This window comes from Carettochelys insculpta, chromosome 10 (genome assembly GCF_033958435.1).
Source record: "Carettochelys insculpta isolate YL-2023 chromosome 10, ASM3395843v1, whole genome shotgun sequence".
NCBI classification, from domain to species: domain Eukaryota; kingdom Metazoa; phylum Chordata; order Testudines; family Carettochelyidae; genus Carettochelys; species Carettochelys insculpta.
Window position 1 is genome coordinate 31,974,107 of NC_134146.1, and position 20,998 is coordinate 31,995,104.

The 20,998-nt window shown below is 43.2% G+C and overlaps 1 protein-coding gene across 1 annotated transcript in view; it reads right to left on the minus strand.

The window, feature by feature from the left end:
* The window catches only part of KPNA4 (karyopherin subunit alpha 4), a 51,042-nt gene that overhangs the window by 1,530 nt on the left and 28,514 nt on the right, over positions 1-20,998 (minus strand). Inside the window, exons 14-16 of the mRNA XM_075004684.1 lie at positions 19,485-19,556; positions 7,678-7,840; positions 3,441-3,535 (exon numbers count right to left, since the gene is read on the minus strand). Coding sequence (XP_074860785.1) covers positions 3,441-3,535; positions 7,678-7,840; positions 19,485-19,556 — 330 coding nt within the window. The remainder of the gene's footprint in view (positions 1-3,440; positions 3,536-7,677; positions 7,841-19,484; positions 19,557-20,998) is intronic.

Genomic DNA, 20,998 nt, shown 5'->3' on the forward strand with positions numbered 1-20,998 from the left:
CTTGATTACTGTTTTTGGTTCTCTGTGCCTTGAATATTTAGTTTATTCTGGTCTGGCTATGGTCTGAAGAAGTGGGTCTGTCCCATGAAAGCTCACCTAATAAACTATCTGGCTAGTCTTTAAAGTGCTACTTGACTGCTTTTTGTTTTGATAGTATATAGACTAGCATGGCTCCCTCTCCGTTACTATTCAACATGCAAGGCACTACATTTAGCCGCTTGGAATGGAGATTCATCAATTACATGAAAAAACTCACCCAGATTCAGACAGACATCATCTTTCTCTCCAAGTGCAAGAAAATGGACATTGTACCCAAAGGACTGACAGTACAAAACCCATTACAATCAATGTACTACACTGACTACAGCGAGCATTTATGCAACACGCTCACTAAGAAACTGAGGAACCACTTGATCAAAATCCTTTACAATAAACAAAAGATGATCAAAAATGAACTCTCTGAACTCGAAATTATCAAACAGGCATCCACGCAAGACCACACAGTATGAGACTTTACCAGTGCTAGACAAGAAATTTATAAAAACACAATTCCACTTTCTACAAAAAAAAAAAAAAAAGGAGAATAAATTTTCTACATTACTTCATTCCTCAGGATACTTCAACCACAATAACAACAGCTCAGCTAACAATAGTTAACCTTTCCAGATACCAACTCAGCCCTGCAGAGGAATCTCTTATCTCAGGGTCTTTCCTTCTGTCCTACTTCCTCCATAAACTTAATACAATTCTGTGGTGACCTTGAAGCCTTCTTTCGCCGCCTCAGTCTAAAGGAATTTTTCCAGCACACCTATGAACAACAGTCTGACTCTCTTGACCCCCGCCACCAACCACAAAAGAAGAACTACTGTATGTGGACTCCCCCTGAGGGTCATAGTGAAAGGCTGGATTTCTACGTACAGTGCTTCCACAACTGTGTGCAGGCTGACATTATACACAAACAATGCCAAGTGAGACACAATCTCAACTATGCTGAATGCCATGCTGTCCACAGTCTCAAAAATAACCCAGACATCATAATCAAACCAGCTGACAAAGGGGGTGCTGTTGTTGTCATGAATAAGTGACACTATGAACAGGAGGCAGGCAGACAACTCTCCAACACCAAATTTTACAGATCTCTCCCCGCTGATCCCACACTGGAATTCCAAAAGAAATTACAACAACTACTTAAGGAACTCCCTGCTGCTACTCGGGACCTCATTCACTCAGACACACTATTTAAGCCCTAGCCTGGATTATTTTATTTACTTCCCAAAATCTGCAAACCTGGAAACCCTGGACGCCCCATCATTTTGATTATTGGCACCCTTACCACCGGACTATCCAGTTACGTGGACTCCCTCCTCAAACCCTATGCCACCAACGCTCCCAGCTATATCCGAGATCCCATCGACTTCCTGAGGAAATTGCAAAATATTGGAAAAGTTCCTGATAAAGCCATCCTTGCCCCAATGGACGTAGAGGCTCTGTACATTAATATTCTACATAAAGATAGATTACAAGCAAATCAGGAATACCATCCCTGATGTCACCACAGCCAATCTGGTGTCTGATCTCTGTAACTTTGTTCTCACACACAGTTATTTCCAATTTGGGGACAATTTATACCTCCAGATTAGTGGAACTGCTATGGGCACCCGTATGGCCCCACAATATGCTAATATATTTATGGCTGACCTGGAACAACGATTCCTCAGCTCTCATGCCTTATCATCCCCTCTTGTACTTAAGATACATTGATGACATCTTTATGATTTAGACCCATGGTATAGAGACTTTAGAAGAATTCCACAGACTAACAAACTACACCCCACCATCAACTTATGCCTTGATTACTCCAAGCAAGAGATACATTTCCTGCACACTACACTACTAATCAAGGATGGCCCGATCAGTACTACACTGTACCGAAAACCTACTGATCGCTATACTTACCTACACCCTTCTAGCTTCCATCCTGCACACATAATTAGATCCATTGTTTTCAGTCAAGCTCTTAGATACAATCGCATTTGCTCTGATCCAACTGACAGAGACCAAAAACTACAAGATCTTTACCAAATATTCATAAACCTGAATTACCCACCAGGAGAAGCAAAAAAACAAAATCAACAGGGCCAGACAAAGACCCAGAGACCAGCTACTCCAAGATCGGCCCAAAAAATCCAAGAACAGAACACCACTGGTTATTACCTACAGCCCCCAACTCAAACCACTGCAACGTATTATTAAAGACCTACAACCTATACTTAATCAGGATGCCACACTCCAGAAGGCCCTAGGTGACAACAGGCCTGTTCTCTCCTACAGACAACCTCCCAACCTTATGAGGATCCTCACCAACAGCCACAGTCTACACCCCAGGAATACCAGTCCTGGAACCCTTCCTTGCAACAAAGCCTGCTGCCAGCTTTGTCCACATATCTTCTCTGGAAATACCATCACTGACCTAACTAGGTTACTCACAGAATCACGGGCACTCTCTCATGCTCCTCTACTAACATTATATATGCCATCATGTGCTAACAATGCCCAGATGCTTTGTATATTGGACAGACTTCTAACTCCCTTAGACAAAGGGTCAACGGGCACAAAACAGACATCAAAACACTCCAGATCCACAAACCAGTTAGTCAACATTTTAATGGAATGGGGCATTCTGTTAATGACTTAAGAATATGCGTGTTACTGAAAGAAAATTTTCGCACTGCTATTCAAAGAGAAACAGCCGAGCTGGCTTTTATATTCAAATTCAGCACATTAACACATGGTTTGAACCGGGATAGGAATTTTCTGAGTCACTATAGGGGCTTGTCTGCATACTTGGCTTAATCTAATTCTTGACCTTCCCACCACCACCCCACTCTCTGATTTGCTCACCTTGATCATTTTTTTTTCTGATTTGGCCTCCTTGATTACACTTTTTGGCTCCCTGTGCCTTAAATATTGAGTCTGTTCTGGTCTGGCTATGGTCTGAAGAAGTGGGTCTGTCCTACGAAAGCTCCCCAGATCATTTTGCTAGTCTTTAAAGTGCTACTTGACCGCTTTGTTTTGATAGGAATTTTTGAAGTTACCGAGCCTGCTAATTTGGAGCCACCAATTATTTTTTTTATTGTCAACATTAATGTCTTTTTACTCTGTTTTACTGATAAACACAAAAGAATTTCAGTGACTTTTGTTTTAAGGGCATGAATCATTTATTTGTATAACATGATATAGCACTGCAGCCTTGGACATATGCTCTTGGGTAGCAGAATAATAAAACTGAACAGCCTGACACCTTGTCACTCAGATAACCACAAATAATGCTATAATGCTTACACAGATTTAAGAACTGTTGTAATTACCTCCTAAACCAGGTTTATAAGCAAAAATTAAATGACAAAACAGAGCAGATGTCACTGCTACTATATACTTACATCATCTGAAGAGAAGAACTGATCAATGATCTCATATGCCAGTTTGTAGATGTCTTCATTTTCATGATTTTGTAGCTGTTCAATTTTCTCCAGCCCTTTTAAAAATATGGAAAAGATGAATTGAACAAAGCACTAAAATACAGTAGAATCTCATTTATCTGACCATCTAATGCTTGCCGTATTAACTGAACAGGACTCTAGCTCCAGAAGTGGGTGATCTCTCTTGTTTCTAGTATATAGCATTGCAGCATCACAATTTGCCATTCTCTGGATTTTCAATTATTTGATCTGGCCCATACACGTCAAGAAATGTCAGCCAAGATGTTTATTTTTAAAAATTCTGGGAACAATAAAATGTAAGCCTTTTGTATGTAAGGTATCTAAGTTCACTTTATGAAGTAAAGAAACACACGTGCTCCTCTTTGACCCTTCAGTAGCCCTGCAGAACAAGTATTTATAATATTAACACACGGCTTTGGACATTAGACAATTTTTGCTCTCATTTTACCATTGTGAAGCCTGAAAAATTCCCCTCTATCTAAGACATTTTCTACTGGTGCCCACAGTGTATTAGGTTATGTAAAAATAGAGGAATGCTGATCAAGACAATGGGAAGAATCTGCTATTTTAATTCAAGTTATCTGGACTCTACACAAGAAATTCCTTATCCAGACGATTGCATCCAGAAGATGTGATAATGTAAGTTCTAAAGTAATGGCTATTATGCATTATACTATGGATCAAGTAGTTTTATTACTACTATTAAAAATTATAAAGGCAGAAGTCTGGAAAATTATTTAGGTACAAGAGATTATACTTAAAATTCACTTAATTCATCACCACTACAAAGGCATCACAAATATCAATGGAAATAAAGAGACTTTTTAAAACGAGTCACTGAGATGAACTGGATAATATTTCCCAATCACATTTCCATAAAATTAGTCTACATGGAAGATAATCAGCTCTCTAGTGTGCACCTGGCTTCATTGGGGATTTGGCAGGAATGGTTGGGTTTAAAGGTACAACTACACAGTAGTCACACTTGGAAAACATGCAAAAGGGTTTTCTGTGCTATTATATCAAAATAAAATTGATGTTTCTTTTAATACTCTGAGAAGAGTAGACAAGCCCTTAACTGCTGAATTATGGCAGATAAAAGAGAAAGCCTGAAATGTGTTTTACCATTCATACTTATCCAACAAGTACTGAATGAAGTTAGACATTGCAGAGAGTTTTATGCTGCCTTAGAGTCATAGTTAAAAAAAAAAAAAAATCAATCAACTGACACTCAATTGTCAGCTCTGTCTCACACTTCCTGTGTTGCTATGGGCAAGTCACTTTATACCTCAGTTCTCCAACTGTAAAAGGTTCCTGGGGATTGGAGTAATAAATATGTGAGTTGCTCAAGAACTATGGTAACCTAGACCAGAAGTCAGCAACCTTTGTGAGGCGGAGTGACGAAATTTGATTTTTTGATCTCTGTGTGTGATCCAAGTGCCAGTGACACTTTTTAAAGTACTAAGGCTAGGGCTATACTAGCAACTATGACGACAGGATGGACTGACAATCCCTGAGCCAGTTGGGGCTCAAGCAACAAGACTGACCAAGTCCCAGCTTGCACCAGATTCATCAGCTTCTCCCCCACGGTGGCTATTTTCACACAGACATCGTGAGGGTAAATGCTGACCGGGCAGGACGCCACTTGCACCAGGAGGCAGCTGAAATGATGCCTCCCACCCTGAGCAGGCTGTCAGAGAGCCTACCTCCACTACAAGCTGTGGCAATGGAAAGAGAAAGGGTGGAAGTTGTTAGAGCTGGGGCATATTTTAGATGCCACATCGTTGCGCCAACAGGCTGGTGGGGAGGGGAGAATGCTTTCAACAATTACTCATGTACTCAAAATCCCTAGCATGGCATTGAGAAGATTTTGAAAATGTTTCTGTGCTCTCTGTCTAAGATGACGTAGACTGTGGTGGATTTGAAACATTAATGGATTTCAGCCTTGTTTAGCTTGTTATATGTGCAGTGTTGCAAACCCCTCCAGTAAGACTGTAACCATGGCAAAAGTAAGTAAACATGCCATTTATGAGCAATCTACTCAGCTGAAAAAAATGGTGTGCTGTCAAATTGTTTCACTGAAGTGTGCCATATTACTGAAAAGGTTGGGAACCACTGGTTTACACTATGCACGCACTATTTTGAAATAGCAGGTGCATTATTTCCCAATTGGTCACCCCCATAGGTGTGTCTACACTTGCATTCCTCTTTCGAAAGAGGAATGCAAATGAGGCACTGATTTACATATCTCATGCTTCGCTTGCATAAGCTCTGTTTGGAAGTGATTCTTTCAAAAGAAAAAAAGCAGTGTAGATAGGGCTCTTTTGAAAACAAAACAAAATCTTTGGAAGAACCCTTCTTCCTGAAACAAAACAGAAAGAAGGGTTCTTCTGAAGATGGGGTTTATTTTCGAAAGAGTCCCATCTACACTGCTTTTTTTCTTTCAAAAGACTGTTCCGAAAAGAGATTATACAAGTGAAGCACGAGATATGTAAATCAGTGCCTCATTTGCATTTTCGATTTCCCTCACTGCATTGCTTTTTCGAAAGAGGAATGTTAAGTGTAGACACAGCAAGTGAAAGAAGAATAATGCCTATTTCAAAATAGGCACCATTAAGACACAGAATAATGATATTTTGAAATAGGTCACAATGGATTCCTATGGCACTAGTTTGAAAAAGTGCTATTGATCCGGAAATACTGTTTCAAAAATAGTTGGTGCTATTTCAAAATGCATTTTATGTGTTGCTGTGTTATTTCAAATTAAGATATTTCAGAATAGCTATTTCAAACATCTTATTTTGAAATAGGGTTGCAGCGTAGCCGTATTAATAAAGATGTTAAGATTTACCATTTCGGTGGCGGTTGGTAGTATTACCTGGTCTTTTGTCAATCCAAAGGTGGTCTGGCTTTGAGCAACCTCCTGGCTGCATGGGGCAGGACGGGCAGGGCTGAGCCCCCGCCTCATATACTGATGAAAATCAGCTTGCACGCCACTTTTTGGCTTCCGTGCCAGGGTTGCTGATCCTGACCTAGACAACTGGGCTATATCTACACTAACACGCCCCTTTGGAAAGGGGTATGCTAATGAGACACTTAAGGGTATGCTAATGAGGCATGACTGAGTGCAGCTCATCTACACTGCAAACCTTTTTCAAAATATTTGGTTATAAGAATAAGAGGGTTTCAAAGTGTGCAGAGTCCTTTTGAAAAGGACCTCATGTAGATGAGCCATGTGCAATTGAAAGTGGCACTTTCAAAGTGCCGTGGATGCCATTATGCTAATGAGGTGCTGCATATTCACTGCAGTGCCTCATTAGGATACCTTTAAGTGTCTCATTAGCACTCTCCTTTCAAAAGGGAGGTGCTACTGTAGACACAGCCCAAGTGTGTTTTGCAGCTGTATATAATACCTATCCATCCAGCAGATATAGACATGGCTAAGTATCAAGAGTTTAATATATAATGTAGTTACTCAAATACCTCTCAGTTTACTACGTTCCCTTCTGAATTTTATCTATTCACATACATTCATGGACTTTGTTTTTCTGATTTCTAAGAGCATCAATTTCTTATCTCCATGATTTTACCTGCAACACAGGAGTTTTCCATAGAACATGTAGTGGTAATTTAATTAAACGTTTACTCTTAAAACGGTTTGCCTTCCTGAATGAGCTCCAACTGGCTGGTAGATATTTAGCATTTAACAATTAAAAAACAAACAAAAACAAAACAAAAAAAAAAAACCCTGTAACTGAAAGCTGTTAACAAGCTACCAGTTAGTATTTTGTTTTAAAATTCATCTTGGCATAATTTGATCACGTCTCATTAAGTTTACAGCCTGTGAGGGAAAGACAAACTCTATGTACTAAATTAGCAAAATACAGCAATATAAATTTGACATAAAATTGGAAAAGTTTCAGTCCCATAACCCAATTACTAATGCATCGTCTAGTAAGGTCACATAAACTATGTATACTCAATTTAAGGTTACTTCAAATACAGAAGTTTGTTAAAATATCTCATCATTGATCACATGAACCTGATACTAAGATCTGTTACAAACAATTAACAAGACAAAGATGTAACAAACAGCAAAGTCTGTGAATATATTTGTGGTTAATGTCCAAACTGTTAGTTATAACAAGAAAACAAACTAGTCAATCACAAAACATACCTCCACACTCTTCTATAAGATTGGCTATGGTCTCTGCTTCATCTTCAGCCATTTTTAATATATTACTTAGTCCATCCAGCACTACTTGCACAACTTGAGCATCTTTTACTGTTAACAAGTTGCAAAAGGGAGGAATTACATTTTGTTGAATTAGATAAGCCACCTAGAAAAGAAAGCAACATATGTTAAAATGTAAAGGTGACTAGTGAAAGGTAAAAAAGATGCAAGAAAAGGAAGAGAAAGTACTGGCAATACAAAAAGCCTTTTAAATAAATAGAAGAGATAAGAAGGAAAGAATACACCAAATAAGAAAAAAAACCCTCCAAAGTATATATTCAACAATATAAAAAAGTTGCTTACTTTTTAGTAATACAGCTACTAGAAAGGTACTACAGAACTGGAAGTTTTTTGAATTGTGTGGTCCCTATCAGTATTCTACTGAGGGTATGAGTATGCTCCATCTGCCCCGAGTTGGAGGATTCTGAAAGCTCTGTCTGTTGGTCGGCATGGGCTCATCTTGTGCTTCTGAATGAGGAGATAAACCTCTCCTGTTCTCGCTCTATCATGAAATAAAGATATGAAGCATAGGGGAAGTAGGGTAGGCAGTGGAATATAGACAGGTACCATATATTTCAGAGAACCTCAAGTTTCTACAAGGTAGGCAACTCTCTCTTCAAGTGCTGGTCCTATGTGTATTTTTCTGTGAATGATTAACAAGCAATACTAAAATAGTAGGAGAATGCAAAGGTATAGACAATGTTGCTGAATGAAGGACTTCTTGTATCAAGGCTCTTGCAAACATGTGGATGGAACTCCATGTAGCTGCCTTGTGGACGCCAAGTACAAGTACTTCTGGAAGTGATGCCACAGACATTGCTTGTGCTCTTGTAGAATGAAGAGGAAGATTAGACAACTGATAGTACAGCAAAATACCGTCCAAGACCCATTTTGAAATTCTTTGATAAGATATAGCCTGAGCCTGGACTGTTTCCATCACGGTGACAAAGTCTTGGAGTCTTCCAGATTGGTTTTGTCCTCTGCAGGTAAAAGACTGCGAGGCAAATGGTGAGGGAATGGAGCTTCCTTGCTTCTGAGAACACATGAAGTTTTGGGAAAAATACAAGCAAGTGATGACTGGTTCAGATGAAAGCCAGACTACTATGGGACTGATTTGAAGATGTAAGCATAATGAAATATTATCCTTATGGAATATAATGTAGTAATAATCCACCAGAGCTCAAAGTTCACCAACCCTCCTGGCTGAGGTGATGAATGCCAGGAATGTGACTTTTGTGGACAGGAGAGCCAGAGCATGAAGCTAATTGTTCAAAATAAGACATAAGGTATTGAGAGAACAAGTTTCAAGTCCCATTAAGTAGTAGTGTTTGGGTTTTTGTTTTACTTAAAAAAAAACAAAAAAACCACAAACACAAGAGGATCTGAAGAGGCCATTCCAGAATCTGCCACTCTTTAGGGCCGTGAAGAAAGAGCAGCTCTGTGAAGGTAGATGGTGTGCACTGATTGTTGCCAACTGGATCCATAAGCAGCTGAAAGACAAATCTGCTGTGATTATGGAAACAGCATAGCCCAGAATGAGGAATATGTGCAACCTTTGAGGAGCAGGTGGCTGATGTACTGAAATAGGAAAGTGCTTCTACATAGGTAACATTTTAAAGCAGAATCCTTCCTACTGGTAGAAAAGATATTCTTAACTTTCCAACACAGTTGTTCTAAGAGTGATGCCCATTTTAAAAAACCAAAAAGACCATCCAGGCTCTGAGATGCACGTGGTTCGTATTCATGATCTTGCCATTTCCTTGTGTCAGGAAATCAGGATGCATAAAAGTAACAACTGGCACCAGTGACATTGCTGGAGGTTAGGGAACTAAAGCTGTCTAGGCTAGTTGGGGGCAACGAGAAAAAAATGATTACTTGCCTCTAGGAACTGCTGTTCTTCAAGATATGTTGAACACATCTATTCCAATATGTATACACATGCACGGTCACTGGAAGATTTTCCTTAGCAGTACCTGTTGGGTTGGCTGTGGAGCCCCTTCAATTGATGCCTTCATGGTGCTGTATATAGGCCCCTGCCAACATATCACCTACTCAGTTCTTTCTTACCAGAGTATATCAACAGAGAGGCAGCATGTTTGGAATGGACATGAGCAACATTATTTTCAGAGGTGGGGAGACAGGGATAGCTCAGTGGTTTGCACATTGGCCTGCTAAACCCAAGGTTGTGAGCTCAATCCTTCAGGAAGCCATTTAGGGAGCAGGGCAAATAGATACCAAGGATGGTGCCTAGGCCTGCCAAGAGGGCAGGGGACTGCACTAGATGACCTCCTGAGGTCCCTTCCACCTCTAGATGTGTATCTCCCATTTTTGAGTGACTGCTCATTGTCCAATTTGAGACTTACCTGCAATTTGTATCAAGGATGGGTTCAGATCTCAGTGAAATGCTGACTGAAGAAATGCCCTGCCTTTCATCCATTATCTGCTGGGTGATGTTGTAATGGGTCATAAAGGTGCAGATGGAGGACCATGTTACTGTTCTACAGGTGTCCTGGATAAGAATCTGCACTAGGAACACCACAGATGATGTCCAGTTGAGTAGACCACTAACACTGGGACTGGGATATAGGCCAGGTTGTAGCAGGTTGTGATATATGTGATCTAGGATTAGATACAGTGGATTGTAACTGGGAGTCCCCTCATTCTCTCAGCTACAGTGACAAAGAGCAATGGTGACTTGTGAAATGGCTTGGTGCACTCTATGTAAGAGGCTAGAGCATGTTACACATCTAGCGAGTGGCATGCTCACTCCTTGCTGTTGGCATGGAGTTTTGGGAAGAATGACAGAAGAAAAATGTCCAGGTTTACATGAAAAGACAATACTACCTTAGATAGGAACACAAGGTGCAGGTGTAGCTGCATTTTTTTTCCTAAAAAGGCAGTGTACAAAAGGTTCCAAGGTGAGGGCTTGCAACTCTCACACACATCTGACCAAGGTTTTGAATAATAGGAAGGCCACCTTGTAGGAGATGCAAGATAAAAGGGCAGGTAGCCAGGGTAACCCTTTCCATGAGCTTGAAAAAGATGACATTAAGGTCCCACTATGGCACAGGTGTTTGACCTGTGGATACAGCCAGTCCAAACCTTTAAGAAAGCGACCCACCACTGGCAACCCCAAGAGCAAACTGCCTTACGTTCTGGGATGAAACACTGAGATGGTTGCTAGATGTACTTTAATAGATATGGCCAGCTCCTGTTGCTTCACGTGCAGAAAATAGAGTGCTGAAGAGATAGATGCTTGCTATGGGGAAGTAACATTTCCACTTCACCAGATAAGTTGTGTGGGTAGAAAGTTTATGGCTACCCAGAAGAACTTCTCTATCTGAAATCAGAGCACACCATCTCCAGACAGTTCAGCTATGGAGATTTCACCCCTTGAAGTGGAGAGACACTACAGGTTGGGGTGCTGCACCTCTCGAACATCCTATGATATGCAGTCTGGGTGAAGAGTCAGAGTCATCAGCCTGTTCACTGATAGGTTCACCATGTTGCTGAAGCTGTTTTCTGAGCCATGCCAGTGCTATGGGGACAACTGGTGCCCTGTCCTGTTGGACTTTGAGGAGGAACTTGTGGATCAGCAAAAGGTGTGAGAATGTACATAGAAGGTGGCTTGACCATGAGAGGTTAAAAGGCCACAGCTGTGGTTCTGTAAGCAGCAGAACCTGTGGCATTTCCTGTTCTGTTGGGTTACAAAGAGGTTCTCATGGGGATGAAGCCACCTGTATAAGATAGAAAGGGCAAGGTCTACCCTGAGGGACCACCCAAGAGTACTGAATCAGCAGCTGAGACTATACACAAGATTGTTTTGTGCTTTGACTATTATGAGGCTTGTAGCTACATATATCGGACTATACCTAAGCCCCAAAACTGGAGAGTTTCCTTGCACGGGGAGAAGAGTAAGAACCACTCTGTATATACAGATCTCTACTGTGGTGTTTTCCATTGGTACCAAAGCACACTTGCCTTGAAGCTGGGACTGAAATGCCTAGCAAGCCAGGCAAACAGCTCTGAGCTCTCTGACACTACGCTAGTTCCAGCTGAGACCGTAAGTCCTGGGCCCTGACACTGTGCCCAGGTACACCCCCCAAACCATGTCCAATTCATCTTTGGGTTGGGGGTTTAACAAAGGGCATCCCTGCACAAGCCAACTGTAGTTGAAGCCACCAGTTGAGGGACTCAATCACCAGAAATAGGGTGACCAGGCTGTCCAGTGTGTCCCAGGAAGCCTGAACTTTGTTGATAAACAGGCCTGTAAGGGGTAAAGGTGCAACCAGACATGTTGCAACACATGAATGCAGGCTGCCATGTGGCCCAAAAGTCAAGCAATTTATCACCATAGTGGTAGGACATTGGCTGAGCCTACTGATGCTTGCCATGGCCTAGAAATGAGCCCTGGGCAGGGAGACACTTGCACGTGTGAAAAACAGGAGAGCTCTGATGAAGTATATCTTGTGTTGGGACCAGCATGGACTTTGTCAAGTTTAGGAGTCCTAAGTTTGTGAATGTAGTTAATACCAGTGCCAAGTGTCTATATTCTGCTCCTGGAACTCACCTCCAAGGAGCCAGTTGCTTAGATAAGGAAATATCTTAACACGCAGTTCTTGCACAGTAAGGCTGTCATCACTCCCATACACTTTGTGAACGCACCTGGGCTGTGGCAGGGTACAACTGTAGTACAGTGAACTGACAGTGTTGGCCTGTGACCACAAATCTGAGGAATCTTTTATGTGCTGGAATTGATACACAGAAGTCAAGTCAAGAGTGGTATACCAGTCTGTCTCTAGGGTGCAGGGCTGAACTTCTTTTTGAACTCATTCAGATTCTGTAGGCCCAGGATAGGCCTTAGCTCCCTTTTGGTATTAGGGATAAAGACAATAAGGGGAGCAGAAGTCCCTGCCTCTGGAAATCTTAAGGAACTTCCTCTACTGGTGCTCTTGCAAAAAGTGATTGCACCTCCTATATAAGGAGATGTTTGTGAGAAGGGTCCATGAAGAGGGATGGGGAAGGTGGGTGGGAATGGAGGAGGGTGTAGAATTGGATATGGGACATCCCAACCCTACCATGCTCAAGACCCAGCAGTGCAAAGTAATCTGGGCCCAGGAGTGATGTAAGTGAGACAGATGGTTCACAACAGGTGGATGGGGGCGGGGCACGGAGGGGAGGGGGGAGGGGGAGGGAGAGAGAGAGAGAGAGACAGAGACATAATCAGGTTGTGGACTAGTGTTCTGTCCCTGGTCACACCTTTAAAACTGAGGTTTGGAGCTTGAGGGCTTCTTAGAGGCTCCTTGGCTCTGACCAGAAGACAAGTGTGTGGGATGCCTATTTTTGTGTCTGCTCCTATGATGGGTATAGTCCTGCCTGGTAGCGTGGAATAAAACTCTGAAGGTTAGGGTTTAAATGGCTTCCTCTGAGAGGTTGCAGGGGAGGATAGAGTGTGGCTCTCCAAAGGCTACTTGTACACTATGAGATAAATTGCAATTTAAGGCAGTTAGCTTGATTGTACCAAGTGACTGTCTTCACTTTAAATACCATTAGCTTGATTTAGGGAGCATTAACATAGATATCATAACATTGGTGGGAGTAGTGTCAAGTTCAAATTCAACAATTCCAATGAAGACTAGTGTGTAAGTCTTCGAACCAAATTCATTAGCCTCCAGGGGCTGGCTGGCGCTGTTGCACCTGGCCCCCAGCTGCCCACCACTCAGAGGAGCCAGGAAATTGACCAGCACAGCAACCCTGGTCAGTTTTCCAGCTTCTGCAAGTGGCAAGGAGTGGGGAAACTGATTGGCACCTGACTCCCAGCTCCCCACCTCTTGCGGGAGCTGGGAAACTGACCAGCACAGAACCTGGCTCCCTGCTGTGCCTGGCTACTGGCTCCCATGAGCCAGGCACAGCAGTGTGGTCAGTTTCCCAGCTCTCCAATATGTGGGGACCTGGGAACCAGGCAGCAGCATGAGCACTGCCACTGGTGGAGATGCAGCAGGGCCTGTGGGGGGATGGCACAGAATGCGTGGCTGAAGGAACTGTAGGACAGATTCCCACAATGCATTGCTGCAATAGTCAAAGTTTGGCCATTCAGTGTAGCAGCATTATCTTGCCTTTGTGTGGACTTTGTAGGAAGGGAAGATACTCAATCAAATATATAAAACCCAGCATTATAAAATCAATTTTAATAAAATGGAATTTATCTGGTGGGGCAGACATAGCCAATGACTTGAGTGCTGCCTGCAAGTCTTTTCAGACCATGAAACTTGGAACTGTCTTTATCGGAGAAAAGGCCTTGCGTTTTGAACTTTCATCGGCACGCCAGATACCTACAGCCATGAGCTGCACCCCATAGTAATAGCTGTGGCCACTGTTCTAGCCACTGAGTTAGTGGAGTCTAACGCCACCTGCATAGAAGTCCTAGACACCATTTTGCCCTTGTGAAGCACAGTGACTAATTCCTGCTTTGCCTCAGATGATAGGAACACCTGGAATTTGAAGAGTGTTTTCCAGTTGATGAAGGTTTGAGCTCAGTACCACCTACTGGTTCAAGATGCAAAACTGGAGCCGTACAGTTAAGTAGGCTTTACAACCACAGAGATCAGCTCCTTTGTTCTTAGGTTATGGGCTCATATGACCTTGTTGCTCTTTCTGGTTGACTTCAGCCACCAGTATCCATGGCTGTGGGTAGGTGAAGTATTCTAGTCATTCTGCAGGATTAAGTATTGCCTCTCTACCCCCCATCCCCTCCCCCCGACCCCCCCCTTGACCTTGATTTGGAGCTCAGGTTTTGCCAGAGCTATTGGATAGTCTTAATAAGTGGATGCCACTCTTGAGGGACCTTCAGGTACAAATATGTCCACAAGAGATCTGATTCTTCCCTGATCTCCTCCATGGATATACTGAGGCTTTGTGCCACATTTTTCAGAAGATCCTTGCTTTGGAGTTTCTGGACAGAGGACAAAGTTATACTGACTACAGCCTCATGCGGCAAGAAAGAGGGTGTAGGATGGGAAGATAGCTTGAAAGTCAGGAGGACCCTTTCTGGTGCTGCCCTCCACTAGGAAGAGGTATGGAGACTGCATGATTGATAGTATTGGCACGTCAGCCCTCACCCTGGGGGCCTCATGTCCCACACAGCTTCCGGGGTCTTGAGGGAATAGGAGGGGTGGGGGCTTCAGGGCCACCAAAGTTGCTGGAGATGCACAGCCAGCAGAGACTACTGATGCTGCTCTGAAAAACTGACCATGTCCTTGATGATAGGTGCATAGGATCCAAAAGGAGTACTGGAGCTTGCCATTAAAGGGGCCAGAAGATCAACAGGGCTTCAGCCTACTGGTGCTGAGGGTAGTGCCAGGATCTTGATGGGTACCAATGCAGTGGCTGCAAGAAAGAAATTGTGGGTTGGGGGAAGCATGCAGTACCTCTTATACTGAGCCATGGAAATGCCACTCCAGCATGACAGTCACTAGGGCTGCTCCCCTACAGGCACTGCTGAGGGGAAATCTTCCTGCACTGGTGCATGTGGTGAGCACACATATTTATTGTGGAATGGACATGAGCAAGCATTCAAAAAGTGCTATATTAAGTGAAGCCATTCTCTTGGTACTGAAGAGGAATCCATGATTGCTGCCTGCTGTATGAGAAATTCTGCTTCTTATTTGAAAATATTCTCAGTAGGAATATGAGGAAATAAGAAATGGAGGGACCAGGGACAGACTATTGCATCGATGACATATAAAGTTACATTCAGCATCCATTGATCCGGTTTTCTGTTTTTGTTTCCCTCCCCACCCCCCAAAACACCTGCAATGAAATGAATGTTAGGATGATCCACAAACACCATGTGGAAGACAAGAGGTTTTGGACTCAGTGACTGCAACTCTCAAACACACATCAAACACAACATTTAGCCAGGGACAGGTCTGAAGAATCTGTCGCAAAAGCTGCAGAGAAGTGGACCTTTTAAACCCTCTACTTTCTCTGATGGAAGAACTGCTGAGCCATCTGTCTAGGCCAGTCTGACAGTACAATTTTCTTTGGGACAGGCATATATATTTCTAGGGAGTTGAAGGGGCCCCAGGAGCCACTAAAATCATTGGCTTTCAGATTAAAAACAAATATAACTCAACCATGTGTTGGACTACCTTGGGAAACTCCAAAGTATGGACCCACAACTCCTTGCACATTATGATGGCAGTTGTTGCCCTGGATGCTGTATGAGTCCCAGGTACTGCTGATTAGCAAGCAAGCCTGGCAACTATTAGGCCTTCCTCTATGACAGCTTGGAAATAAGCTATGGGAGACAGTAAAGTCCTTGAACCTGAATACAGGAGAACCCCAAGATATGTGCATCTCAGGTTAACGCTCCTGAGTGGCAGGGAGCTGGCACCTGGATCTGGGCTGCAAGCCATGTGCAGGAGCCAGGAAACTGACCAGCTGCTGCCACTGACAGGAGAGGTTTAGCCACTCCTGTCAGAGGCAGCAGCCAATGAGCCTAACTCTCTGCTACCACCAACAGGAGCAGCTGCTACCCCTGACAGGAGCAGAGAAACCGCTCCTATCATGGGAGGCAGCCTCCCCATTCCTGTCAGGGGCAGTGAGAGCCAGGCTGGTCACTTTCCCCTCTCCTCTGAGCTGCCACTGCCAGGAGTGGGGAAACTGATCAGTGCTGCTGCTCTGATCAGTTTCCTGCCTCCCTGAGTTATGCGAACTTTGACTTATGTGGGGTTGTGCAAAAATGCAACCTCTGCGTAAGACTGGGGCTACTGTAGTTGAGAAGTCCTTCTTAACCATTAGTGCTGGGTAGATGTCTGTCCTGAACCAGAGGCTTTGAGCAAGAAAAGAACTTTCTTCTCACTAAGTTAAGGTGTTTGCTCTCTCTCAGTCAAGACAGATGGGGTGTTTTTGCCTCTCTCTCTCTCTCAACCATGGCCTGGACTACTAGAAAGTTAGGGGAGAGATCAAAAACAGAATTTTTGCTCCTCTGATTGGGACATAGTACTGTTTCTTTGCTCTCGTGGAGTAGGGATACCATTGGCTGGGATATGTCAGTCTGCTCTATGTGGCTCCAGGATGGCTTTATTAACAATAATGCTATTCAGCTGGAGCCAAGGTACTGAAAGATTTTCTGGACCTTGTGTTAAGAGTCTTGAACCTCCTCAAGAGCAATCTGTACTTCCCCTCCAATTCTGCAAAGGAATTCCAGGAACTGCCCATAGCCATCGGGGCGTAAACATTAGAATCACTGCCCCACCCGAAGATGCCAATCTCAGTTATGGTGAAGTAGCTGGATCCAGTGCACACTCCTCAATAGGGTCTGGAGGCAGTTTCAGTTGGCCTCTTACAGGGAGAGCAGGGATGACTTTCTAGCACACTGGACTGATTCTGTGGGATGGTACTGGTGGCACCCATCCCCCAGCTGCCAACAAGATGAGTCAAACAAGGGCTAGAGAGGCCTCCCAAAGCAGTGGCTATGAACAATTCTGAGACAGGCAAGGTGGAGGATGGTTCCAAGCTATTCCAGGTCTTCTTTACTTGGACATTGCGTTTTGTATAAAGAAATAAAGGGTTATTGGGCAACATGCAGTCTCCCAATGAGAAAGCTGATTCCAAAAGGGTAACAGCAGAGGAGTTAGAGGGAAAAAAACCATATCTTAAAGACAGACTCCCCACAAAAGGCCAGCTCTTTGGGAAGAGTTAACCTCTCTCAAGATGTAGGGACCCAATGGACTGGGAGACTCTGAGTCTGGAGAAGCAAGGATATCCTCAGGAGGAGTATAATCCCTGGAGTGAGTAGGGTCCTGTATGAACAAATATCCAGAGCTGCAGCAGATGGAGTCTGTGCCACAGTTGTTGAAAACAGCAGGATAAACAACTGTTAACTTTTTTTTTGCCAGTGCTGGCATATCCCAAAATATGTGCCTGAGGCTACTGGAGACTTTACTGGATCACAATCCAGTTCCAAGGGAGTGCAAGACCAGGGGTTTCAAACTAAACAGTCCAAAAGCCATCTATGACCCAAGCAATTTCACAATTCACCCTGGGACTCCCTGCAGCCTGGGAGGAATAGGAGGCTCTGTCCCCATCCCTTCCCTCAAGGGGGACAGCCTCAGGGATTACTTGGAGTGGCAGAGGGCTCAGGGCAGAGCAGCAACAGAGGTCAGGTTCTCTGCACCTCACTGTGGTGGTAGGTGCCACTCCACCACCTCTGTCTAAATACGAAGGTTTCCTTGTCATGTGTCAGGCTTAGGAGGTCTGAAGATTTGTTGGGCAGAGTTTACAGACTTGCAGTTTAGATAAGTTTGAATTCAACTTCTTTAAACTGTTGGGCAAAGAAAGGAGGATAGATAGTTTGGAGGAAGATAGATAGTTTTGTGCCTATGAGAATTCTCCCTATACTCTTCCCTTGGCAGAGTCTTGTAGGACCTGTTTGGGTAGGTTCCTTTACTCATGAGTCAGACTTTGTGGCAGGAAGAATGCGCCTTGCTGATCATATCACTATTCAGGGTAGAGGGTCCCTTGGCCTAGGTCCAATTGTGGCCTTGTGGCTCTTCTATTGGCTTCTTAAGGCCAGGTTCCCACCCCTCCTGGGTATCGCTGGGGAACAAGCAGCAGGCAGTGGGCTTGATATGATGTGGGTTTCCTTGAGGTAATACAAGCAGCATTGATGGTCTTTGTTCACCAAGGATCACGAGTAGAAAGACAAATGTTGAAGCGCAAAGTCTTGGGCATAGTCCAGTACCCTAAAAGGATATGTGGGAGATGCTCTTCAAGTCAGGGAAACTAACACTAAAATTATCAGACAAAAAACTTTATAACTCTAGAACTATAAAATACTATTTTCAGGTACCTAAATTTATTCACAGATAAAGGAGAAAGCTGGAACTGCAGACAATGGCAGTTCTGACCCCAAATATGACAATGAGAAGGAACTGCAGAGACTGCTGGCCTGCCCCTTCCTCCCCACGCATTCCTTATCTCCTTGGTCAGAAGCATGAGTTGAACCAGGGCACGTAGGGACCAATGAACAGTGCTTTCAAAATTCTCCAGGTCTGGGAGCATGCCTACTCACATAGGGACGAGCACTGGAATAAGTGCTTTCAGAACTTATGATTTTATGGTTCATAAAGTAAAACGTTTCATATTATGATTATGCAATGAAAGGCACTGCTACAATTTCTGCACTCCAAACCAAACATCAAAAAAGCTTTAACCTGATCTTTTGAAGCTGGACAAACAAGCTACATTGTGTGTCCAGATTTAATTGTTGGACCCTGAATACCACTCAGTTTACCTGAAATATCCTGCTATCACAGTAATTTCAATGATATGCATTGACAGAAGTTGGACCATTAAAAAAACCATAGCAAAACAAAATATCCTCATTTTCATGCTTATTTCTGTACTCTTGATTCATAGGTACCTACAGCTCAAGAATATTAATGGAGACTGAGCACACTTATTCAGACAGGCACTAGGATACACTGCAGTGCAATCTGAATTTCATTGTAATCCCTCAAAATCATCACTGATACTCCTATTCTTAGGTCACATCAAAAATGAAACCAGAGTATATTCTTATAACTCTCTCTCTCAATCAGTGTAAATCAATTAAATGACTCTGAAGAGTGTCTTATTTTGTCATGTAATTAAAATACTGAATCCCCCACTTTTAACATGTTAATACAGTCAATGAAGGAAAAACGTTACGTAGTAAACTAATCTGAAAAAAATATTTAGCTTACTTGATCTTTTCTTCCACTGATTGTTAAGTTGCTTATTGCCCATGCAGCTTCTTTCTGAGTACCAAAATCACCCTAAAATACAATAATAGTTGGCTGTACATTATTTGGAATCACAGAAAAGTAGGAATGGAAGGAATCTCGAGAAGTCATCCAGCCTACCCCCCCCATGCAGAGCCAGCACCCCAAGTATACCTAGACAATTACCGACAGATCATTTTTGAACCTGTTCTTAAAAAAGCCTCTTAAAATAGACTGAAAAATCTTGTACAGTGCTAGGACCTAGTGAGAGGGTGTGTGTTTTCCCTGATACTACCTTCATACTTCCACTCTACCTCCTATTCAACCTACCATAGCTATGTGCCCACTGCCCTCCTTGTATAGCCTTCAACTACAAGGCAGGGAGAGAACAGTGTAGACCCACAGGAGAGAAGTAGTGAATGCATGTGAAGAAAACAAAATTAATAATTCTTTCCCATCCTCTATCAGGACCTTGTAGCAAACGTAGCAATAGAAACACTCAACTGTATTAATACTGTATTGTTTTAGAAGCTGCAATTCAGCGTTTGGTTGCAGTGAGCTTTTAAGCCTACCCAGACTGTTTATTACTGTAATCAAAAACCTCTAGATTTATTCAAACACTATGCTTCCTTTACAGAATTCTGTTCTCAGGAATTACAATGTATTGGTATTAACTATAAGTTACTGTGCTTGTAATTCTACATGCTACTAGCAAGAGACTCATGGTGATCCTTATCTCCCCCAATTACTCCGATTTGTAATTTTGTCCTCCTGTGTCGTAACCTCCTATTCTTGCCTCATTTCCATTCACCATGAGGGTAATCCCCTAAGCCTTCCACCAGAGAGACTAAAATAAAAACAGACTACACAAGACAAAAAAGTCAACCCTGTACTTAGCATTCCATACACACAGCAAACCAGCATTTTTAACATTTAGTACTAAAGCAGCAAACCTCTTCTCTCCAGCAATTAAAGAGTGACAAAGTGATGGGAAATAAAAGCATCCTGAAATGCCCACCAACAACTGCTCTGCTTTCCCCCACCACAGAGAAATGAACATATATAGAGAGTTCTGTACCCACAGCAGGGAGGGCTGCTAGCAGACAACTATCACAAATAAATAGCTATTGCTATTACTGGTACAGGTTGCATCTACCAAAACCAGGTTTCTCTGGTCCAGCAACATCCAGAGTCTAGTAGGACCACAGATGTTACTGAACCAGAGAGCTCCAGCCAGGGAAGCTATTAAGAGGAAGGCTGGTACCTGGGAGCCCTACCAAGCAGGACCCTAGTGATAGGCGGCCATGTCCGGCAGCCTGGGCAGGACTGCAGACAGGGTACAAGTCAGCCCAACAAGCCAGGGTAAGGCTTGGAGGTAAAGGCAGTGCTGGGGTACAGAGCCAGCGGCAAGAACAGCAGCAGGCTGAGGGAGGCAGGGAACCTCCCTTCATTTGGTAAATTCCCTTATTTGGGACTGGGTAGGTCCCGAGGGTGCC